Here is a 9,536-nt window from a genome sequence, read left to right on the forward strand (position 1 = left end):
CCTTGACTAGCGAATCAGTGCACGAGAAAACCGGAGCTGACCACGCCAGTATCTTCTTATTACTAGCCATCGTAACAACGAGCCTTCTTGACTACTGTCAGCACTCTCTGATGAAAACAATGACTGATGATAGTGTGCTCTGTCTTTACTAGGTCTAGAAAGATGTTCCGTCATTTCAGCTTTTTATTTTTTGGGCGACAATACAGATTAGCGCCGTCTGCTGTTGTGGAGATGGATTTTGTCTCGCGCATGCGTAGAACGTAAGATCAAGTGGGCGTCGTTTCGGTGTGTTCCGAAGCACGTTTTTGACCTCGGGGAGCCGACTGATCAGACTGACGGCCTTTTCTGCCGACAATCGGCCATCGGGTTGGTGTGTCAGAGCCTTTACGGACATTTACAACACACTTACTTAAAGAGCGTAACAAAGGCTGGTTGAAATGTTTCTTAAAAACACATGAAGAAACGTAAGAAGACGACTCACTTTTAAGGCATTGTACAAATATATAGGTTATGTTTTATAGATGAAGCCAGTAAATGAAGATCCATGTGAACTGTTTCATACCAGAAAAGGCTAAAGAGGAATGCTGTCATTTTAAGAATTAACATTTCATTTCAGTGGGCCAAGACAGTTCTGTTTTTCCTGAAAAACTCCTAATAATGATGACTTTGTCAAACTGTGACGTATCAAACCCAAAGTGAAATTAATATTCTAGCACAGCTCAACATATGCAAACCATTTTTTGTGCTTTAATTTTGGTTCGAGACCTCAACCCAGTCCTGTTGGCTGTCTGTGGACGAGAGCCAGATCTAGCACTCCAGTTTAAAGGTCATGTGCTATTTCTCCAGTTCCGAGGTTTATTGAAAAGCTCAGTGGATGCAAAGTATTGAGTGAAGTGCTCCGTGGCACAGAAATAACATGTGAATTATTAAAAATGGGTGGCATTTACCTTTTAAAGAAGCAGACAGCACACTGACCGCTGCTGCATTCGTTTTAAAACTGTTTTTAACAACAACAAAAAACTGTTATCTAAACTACATCATTGCTTGTGTTGTTAACTCCTCACCATCTGTATATTCAACTGTTGCATCATTTAGTTTATTTTTTTATAAAAGAGGAGGATATAAGCTCTACAAAAATGTCAAATGGAATGACACAATAAAGTTGTACACAACTTCCAACTTATTGCTCCATTCTTTAATTTGTGCACCAGTGAGGTAACCTCCAACTGGTGCATGAAAGTTAACTAGAATGAGTAATGACCAAGAAAAAAAGTCTGTTTCAAGTTGAAATTCCGACATAAACTTTAGATTTCAACTGGACTTAAGGCAAGGCAAGGCAAGGCAGCTTTATTTGTATAGCACATTTCAGCAACAGGGCAATTCAAAGTGCTTTACACAAAATCAGTTCAACAGATAAAACACAGGTACAAACAGTTAAAAATCATAAGCATTAAAAACCGGTAAAACACATGAATAGACAGTTAAAAAATAGACACATAAAACACATGAATAAAAGTTACAGTGCAGCATAAGAAATTTAAAGAAATGAGCAGTCATTTAAAGAAAGGCAGCATCAAAAAGAAAGGTCTTCAACCTTGATTTAAAAGAACCGAGAGTAGCAGCGGAGCTACAGGTTTCTGGGAGTTTGTTCCAGATATGAGGAGAATAAATAATAAAACTCAGTCAGTGAGTATGGACCTGCATCAGTCCAGTGTAAATCTGCCTTTGGCCTGCTTGAATAGAAAAGGAAACAGTGAAGTAGGATGACTTCTCCATAATCGACATTGTTGGCAAACATGGAAGCACATCTACAGACAAGCATGAAATAGTCACCGCTGCTGTCTATGGGACAACATTTTTCTTCTGGACCTCTTTATGAATTTCTGCAACAGAAATGTGTGTTCCTTGTCCATGTCCACTACCAAATGATGACCCAGTGTCTTTTTCTAATTTATTGCTGCCGCCTAGTGTTCATGCACACGCACTGCGCCTCGTGCAGAAAAGAAAAAAAGAAGTAAGAATGAACAATTTTGGGGAGAACACAACACTACACGTTAGCTTCTGTTCCCCCAGTTATATTCTGCTAAAATAGTGAACCTTTTTTCATTTTGTCATCAAATGTTAAAACCAATGACTGCAAAATCCTATCCTTCTTTATTATTAAATTATCTGAAAAATTACAAACCGTGTAAAATCCTTATTGTGTATGATGATCGCACTTTTTAATTGAAATTAAGTAGCCTATAGACTAGATTTAAATAAAATTTAAAAAAAATAGCCAAACTGATTGTGCTGCTAATTGTGCTGTATAAATGCTTAGTTGCGGTTTTTGTCTTCTTTATTGATAGTTTTAATAGTTTTGATAATTATTATTCTTTTAATTTATAGGATGAAGTAATACAATATCGCGATAGCTGTATTTTCGGTTTGCAGCGTCCATGAGCCAGACACAACTTTATTCAATCGATGACTGATTTGAAATCGGGGCTCTGCTATTTTTCCTCACGCGACGTCCAGGAAAATAAATCAAATTCGGATCATTGCACAGGCGGAGGAGACACTTCTAAGCAGAGATGGTAAATATGAATGATATTTTAAATACGCTCATCAGTTTAACATTAAATATAATGTCTACACTGTAAATAAATCGCACAGCTTGTTTATGTAATTTACTTAGAAACCTAGAAAACGGGTTAATTTACGCACACCAAGCTGAAGTTAGCTAGCTAGCTAACTTTTGACTGCACTGTGAGTAAGCAAAACAGTAACTGCTAACGTTAGCTGCATCGATGCCGGCCAAATGACGTGTGTCCAAAGAAACGGCTCACGGCTAATATTTGTTGAATCACATCACATTAAACAATGTCTATAAAGAACCCGATTAATACATTCAGCGCCTTGATTACATACTTACGTTTCAGATTAGCTGTTTAGATGGTTAGCATGCTAACGCAACGAAGCTAGCAGACGTTAGCCAGCAGTGGCTGAGTTAGCATCAAAATGAAGTATCATGCCTTTTACTTTCGTTTTCCCTCAGCTCACCGGCCTTTGGCTTCAAACTAATAACTTATTTTGCAAAGCCAACACATATAACCCCTAGTCACTGTAGTAATTTAACAAACGTTCGTACTTTCGTCATTTTATCCAGCTAATGTGAGCTAGCTCTCTGCAGGACTAAGTTAACGTGGTAACGTTAACGTTACCCAGCGCTCTATAAAAGTGGTTATGGTCGTATTCGGTTGCATGGTTCTATTTAGTAAGTGGCTGCACACAATGCTGGACTTATAAATGATTCAGTCATGTTTGTAACTTAAAGCCTGACTCTAGAATAGTCCAGGCTGTAGACAGACTCATAGCGTTGTGTAGTCGTAACTTGGAGTCCGTGAGAAACAGTCTGTAACTGAGGAAATACCGCGGACAATGCAGGACAACTATGTAAGCTCCGCTCTTGTGTGTTTTATATAATCATTGTTTTAAAATGCCACTTTCAAATCATGGTTTGTTTTTTATCTTTAGTTCCGTAATCAGTACGACAACGACGTGACAGTATGGAGCCCACAGGTACGTCGCTGTTCGCTTTAACCTCTGACGTCTCAAAGAAAGGAAATGTCTGTGTGACGTTGCCAAAGCATAACATGTAAATCAAATAATTCATCTTCATATTGGTCCAGGGTCGTATTCATCAGATCGAGTATGCGATGGAGGCAGTGAAGCAAGGCTCTGCAACTGTAGGACTCAAATCCAAAACTCATGCAGTCCTGGTTGCATTAAAGGTACAGTCCTTCAATTTCTTCTCTGTCACAAGTTCTGCTTCCCAAAAACGTGTAACATTGTAGAGTACACTAGAAATGTTTTTCGTTACAACATTTACTAACATTTTGAGCAAACCTTTATTCCAATGTCGTGTTGCCCTGCTTTATTTGGAAACACGGCAAACCATGGAAGACATTTATGAAATCTGTCATTTAATGGAACATTTAATGTATTCGCTATAACACATAAAGACACAACAAAGCATGTAGCGTCACCGTGTCCACGTTTGGACACCACTTGCTATTTCCCGTATTGGAACACTTCCGACCTGACGCACCTTTCGGTCTTTTTGTGGTACTTTGCGTTTCCGATCATCACCAAAAATGTTAGCAGACTTGATCTATACCCATCTAACAATCTGCGTATGAATTTTCCTATTTGTACATTAACATTCACCGTAGATGTCTAATTAGTGTATGAAAGTGACTTTGATGAGAAAAAATAGTAAGAATGCTCTGGTGACAATCTTCCCCTCTAAAAAGTTTCTGTTTTTACTGTACTGGAAATTAAGGAGCTTTTATTGCATAACTCAGAGTTGTTGAAGCATGTCATTTTATTGTGAAGGACGGAAGTAAGAGCCGGTAGTTTTGACAGCATTGATGGGACTTAATCAAGCCCCGGGGAACAGCGCCATGTTTGAAAGCCACCATGAGCTTAGCAGATAACGGTGGTACTGCATCACACGACCCAGGAAGACTTTTCACATTGACTTTGCACTGGATAGAACGTCCAAACGTGGACACGGTGACGCTAGCAGATTATTAATAACGAAAGTCAAAGGACACGTATCAGGTCATGCATGATTTTCATGTTTTTGTGTCTCTGTAGAGAGCCCAGTCTGAACTAGCTGCCCACCAGAAGAAGATCCTCCATGTCGACAACCACATCGGCATCTCCATTGCTGGACTGACTGCTGATGCCAGACTGCTTTGGTACGTCACAGCTGCCTTTTCATGGTTTGAACAGAGCTTTTCAATATATTTAAATTATACTAACGGCCTCTCTTCCACAGTAACTTCATGCGTCAGGAGTGCTTGGACTCTAGATTTGTCTTCGACAGACCCCTCCCCGCTTCCCGTCTTGTCTCTCTTATTGGCAGCAGTATCCTCTACTGTAAAAACGTGGTTTTATTAATTGATTGAGATATATATATGTGTATATAGATATATATTGCAATCTGAGTGGTTCTGTTGGCCAGTTTCCCTTGTGTGAATACCCTGTGAAGTAAATAATTGTGTATGGCAACCGTGATCCTTAACTGGACCTTTTAGAAACCCAAATCCCAACACAGAGGTATGGAAGGAGGCCCTATGGCGTTGGACTCCTCATTGCTGGCTATGATGTAAGGTTTCTCACTCACATTATCTACTACTTTTTATTTAATTTTTTTGTATCTTTCCCCTGTGAAAGAATGAAGGTCGTACACATTTTGCAACTTAAAATGTAACGATGGCTCTTGTTGGGTCTTCCAGGACATGGGACCTCACATCTTCCAGACCTGTCCGTCAGCCAACTACTTTGACTGCAAAGCCATGTCCATCGGCGCGCGCTCTCAGTCTGCACGCACCTACCTGGAGAGATTCATGGAGAAGTTCTCCGACTGTACGATAACATTTATTTCACTAGCCTTGTTCCGTCATATTGTTGGTCCGCTTTTCATGGATTCCTCATGTTTTGAAAGTCTTTAATATTTTTTAATATTTACTCATCTGTGTTTTCACAGAGCTCATTTAGCAACTTCATTGTTCAAACATGGACAGTCACAGTACCAAACAGTGGCTTCCACTTGCTGAGTGACAAGTGGAAATACTTGAATTTAAAAGGTATTGTTTTGTTCTCAGGTAACCTGAACGATCTGGTCCAGCATGGCCTCCGTGCTCTCAGAGAAACCCTCCCCGCCGAGCAGGACCTCACTACCAAGGTACACCATCTCTCTCTCTCCACTCTGGTGTACCAGCACCCAAGAAATCAATCATCTTTGTCTTCATCGGTGTCCTAAATGAGAAATGCACTTGTCCTGCCTGTGGAAAAACCTCTGTCTGTCCACCAAAACAGATGTGTACCAAATGCCAGAGCATTGAACTAGGCCTGTAGGATAAATGTGAATCCAAAGCTAAATGGATTGTAAATATTATGACTGGATTCAGATTCAGTAAATTGTTTTTAAAAGCCAACCCAATTTGGCATTGAGGACGTTGTGGTCTAGTACCAGGCCATTTCTTAGGTCTGTTTCTCATTCTTTCAGAATGTTTCCATCGGCATTGTGGGGAAGGACATGGAGTTTGTCATTTATGATGATGACGATGTTGCCCCGTTCCTGGAGGGACTTGAGGAGAGGCCACAGAGAAAGGTACTGTAAAGGGTGCCAGGATTTAGCAAGTCCAGTTTGGACTCGTGTTTGGTTTAATTTAAGGAACAAATGTTATATTTTAGTTGCTGGTTTTCCTCTGCGCACTAATCTACGTGATTAGTCCAAACAAACTAGAGCTCTGTATGTTCTAAACACAGTTGGTTATGTTGCATTGGGGCCACGTTAGACAACTGACACCTAGTAAGATGTAATTCAATCCCTTTTGGTAGTTAACCAGTGGCATACTGTTAAAATATGTTCACACTTGGGGTCAAGACAAATGTTTTTGTGTGGAAAAAAAACAAGATTTAAATTTAGCTTAAGGGAATGTAAGTGAAATTTAGAGATGTTGTGGCAATACTGTATTGATACACAAATGCCAAGTATCTATCTTTTATTACATATGTGTTGGTCAGTCTGCTTGACAATCTCATTTACAGAAATAAAATTGAAGTGATATGAACAAACAGAAATGTATCTTTTTAGATGAAACAGATGTCGACAGTTTACTTTAAGAGACATCGTTTGAAATTGGGAAAAATTAGAAATTGTAAATAAATAAAAAGCAATATGTTTAAATTTCGCAATCGTGGTATAAGTATCGTGACACCTAATGTTCTTCCTTTTGATCCTTTCATTAAATAATGTTGTGAGTGTTGGACAGACCCTGATGTTTGAGTGCTAAACCACACCTGTGTTTGTGTGTCAGGTTGCCCAGCCAGCTGATGAACCCCCCGCTGCGGGAGAGGTTGCTGCCGAGCCGATGGAGCACTGAGGCGGCCCCGTCAGTCTAGTTCTTGTTATCCGAGGGGGCGGGTACCAACCCAGACCAACAGGACACATAACTGCAACTTACCAGAGTAAATCTTTTAGAGGAGAAGTTGTTGTTATGATGTGCTCTCTAAACTGTCAATGCAAAAATATTCTGCTAACATCAACCAATGTGATGTTGCTTTTGTATGAGTAAAGTGTACCATTATACAAGTAATAAACTCTTTTTTTGAATTGTGCTGCAGCTCTTTATTACATTAGTTGCCTACTTATTACACACACACACACACATTTTTAATATGTAGATGAGCAACATTGGAGGCAACAAACAGTGACAGTTTCAAGAGTCTGAGCCACAGCGGTTTTACACTAATGATCTTGTGACAATGTAGTTAAAAATAAAACAAAGCCTTGAGCAGTAAGTTAACCTAGAACATTTTATAGAAGTTATTCTATCACTATTATATGCCATACGCAGGTGCCGTTCTAAACAGTGAATAAATTAATTTTATAAAAGTAAAAATCTTTAAATAATTTGAAACATAAGACAAAAGGTTTGTTAAAATCTTAAAATGTATTAGTTCTTGAAAAATAATTCTAAAAAGTTATCAGTACAGAAGATTTCTCCCTAAACACTGAGAAGAAGATAAAACGGGAACTATTTCTGTGCCCTTTGCTTTAATTTAGTACAGTGCATGTATTGTTCCTCATCGCACTTATGGTGATGAATGGAATTCCTGGTCTAATAAATGTGCATCTTAGATCTAAAGATGGCAGGAAGAAAAGGCACAATCGCCCCAGTCTATTAAAGTGATGAAAGTAACATCATTAGTGTTTCCCTTTCTTGCAAATTATTTCTTTCTGATGTTTTTGAAATGTATTCATTTACAGAACAAGTGTGTTTTCAAGTGGCCTGATTCAGTTGTGTGTGCTGGTAACACATTTTGAAAAAACACCTCTAATTCAAGCACTTGTAAATAACGTGAAATCATTTTACAGGAAAAGAGGCTGGATAAAAGTAACAGGTGACTTATGATAAATAACACTCCCGTAACAGAATTCAATACTGGGTTTGTTTACAAGGGTTTCCACTGTTCTACAACTCCAACCTGCAGCCCTTTGCTGGATGTCTCTCTCTTCCCTTTCATGTCTTCATCTGTCCTGTCAAAAATAAGGCCAAAAATCATCTTTAAAATAAAAAACTAGTTACTTTTCCCATGTGATAGTATACATGCCATTACAAAACTTAAAAATAAATAAATATGAATTGATTTTGAATCTGTAGAGCTTGAATTGCAATACGAATGTGAATCGATTTTTTTGCACACCACTATAAACTACACTGGCTCCTGTTCTAGCCCGTGGATGTCACTGCTATAAAACTGCCCCGCACACCCATTTTCTCACTTACTTACTTCAAGTAAAGATAAACAAGGCTGGCGAAACAACCCGCCTGCTGAGAACAGATTTAAAAGAAGCCCAGGCTTAAGTTCACATGGCGTCCCGTTGGGAGTCAGTGTGAGGCTTTCTTGGCTCTCCTCCTCTTGTTCCTCCGTCTGACGGCGCTGCAGGAAGTCTCCGTCGTCCTGGTCAGGTCCTCCACCTTCTCCTGCTCCATCATGGACGTCATCTCCAGTGTGAGCTGCAGCTCCTTCAGGACTCCAGCCAGGTCGTCCTCAGGGACACCCAGATCCATCTGAAACCCCCCTTCCTTGTGTTCACGCTTGTCCGCCCTCACGCTCTCTGGCTCCACATTCTCTTCACTTGCTACTGTAAATTCAGATCCTCTCTCTATATTCAGACCCTCTACTCCCTGTGCAGCCTCTCCTCCACCTGTAACATCCTCAGAAAGGTTTTCTAGGTCGGCTCCATCAGCTCGTGTCCCCTCGGCCTCCGTCTCCGTCCGGGGACTGGGGTCTTGCTGACTGTGCTGACAGCAGCAGTGGGAATGATCCCACGGCTCTTGAGGCTCCTCAGGGTAATCTGCAGAAACTTCAGACACATGTAATAAGTCCTTATTACTTCATAAGAAGTGAAGATACACATGCCATTGGTTTTATGCACGACTAACAGTGTGGTTTTATTGTATGATGTATTTTCAATTATTTATGATTATTTATTTTGTGGCACTTTTACTTCTTAAGCACTTTAAAACTTAGCGCATATAGTATGTGTACTTTTTAACCCAAGGGCAGGTAATGTAATTCAGATAGTATTTTAGACATTTTAGATGTTTTTAGCCCCCCCCCCCCCCCCTTCTTTATTGGAAATAGATTGGGATAGAATCTCTTGTATTGTCACTTTCATTTTCTCAAAGGTAGAGCAGTGAGTTGAGATCATGCCGCACGGATAGAGTGTATCATGGGTTAGTATTGGACTTTCCAATGGTGCATTGTAACTGCCCTGGGCTGTAAGGTACTTTTCCGAGCTAGATTATATAATGAGTAAGATCACAGCTGAAGCAAATGAAGTATTACCCTTAAAAATGTTTGATTGCATGAAGGATATGTATCACCATTTACAGAAATAATGTGTGTTTCAAAAATTAATGATTTGTCAGAAATAATGTTGGATCAACTGAATAATATGTATTCTCTATTAA

General features: G+C 39.6%; 2 protein-coding genes across 4 annotated transcripts in view; one reads left to right on the forward strand and one right to left on the reverse strand.

The window, feature by feature from the left end:
- Positions 1-2,392: 2,392 nt before the first annotated feature.
- On the forward strand, positions 2,393-7,172 carry psma1 (proteasome 20S subunit alpha 1). The gene is made up of 10 exons (XM_032522690.1): positions 2,393-2,576; positions 3,517-3,561; positions 3,672-3,773; positions 4,642-4,745; positions 4,826-4,914; positions 5,085-5,155; positions 5,286-5,415; positions 5,655-5,734; positions 6,059-6,163; positions 6,873-7,172. Exons 1-10 carry the CDS (start codon positions 2,574-2,576, stop codon positions 6,936-6,938), a joined length of 795 nt encoding a protein of 264 aa, XP_032378581.1. The 5' UTR covers positions 2,393-2,573; the 3' UTR covers positions 6,939-7,172.
- A 185-nt stretch (positions 7,173-7,357) lies between these two features.
- ric3b (RIC3 acetylcholine receptor chaperone b) overlaps positions 7,358-9,536 on the reverse strand; it is a 16,022-nt gene continuing 13,843 nt past the window's right edge. For 2 of the 3 annotated variants that reach the window (XM_032522684.1, XM_032522683.1), the window contains exon 6: positions 7,358-8,926. In XM_032522684.1, the coding sequence (XP_032378575.1) occupies positions 8,448-8,926 (479 nt within the window). In that variant the 3' untranslated portion in view covers positions 7,358-8,447. The remainder of the gene's footprint in view (positions 8,927-9,536) is intronic. The other variant, XM_032522685.1, reaches the window with a different exon arrangement.

Source organism: Etheostoma spectabile, chromosome 8 (genome assembly GCF_008692095.1).
Source record: "Etheostoma spectabile isolate EspeVRDwgs_2016 chromosome 8, UIUC_Espe_1.0, whole genome shotgun sequence".
In the NCBI taxonomy this organism is placed as follows: Eukaryota; Metazoa; Chordata; class Actinopteri; order Perciformes; family Percidae; genus Etheostoma; species Etheostoma spectabile.

What these genes read in the sequence shown, in the direction of transcription:
- psma1 (XM_032522690.1), top strand. An exon ending in TGACAGTATGGAGCCCACAG is followed by an intron (nt 3,562 to 3,671) that starts GTACGTCGCTGT and finishes ATATTGGTCCAG; the next exon opens with GGTCGTATTCATCAGATCGA. An exon ending in GCTGATGCCAGACTGCTTTG is followed by an intron (nt 4,746 to 4,825) that starts GTACGTCACAGC and finishes TCTCTTCCACAG; the next exon opens with TAACTTCATGCGTCAGGAGT.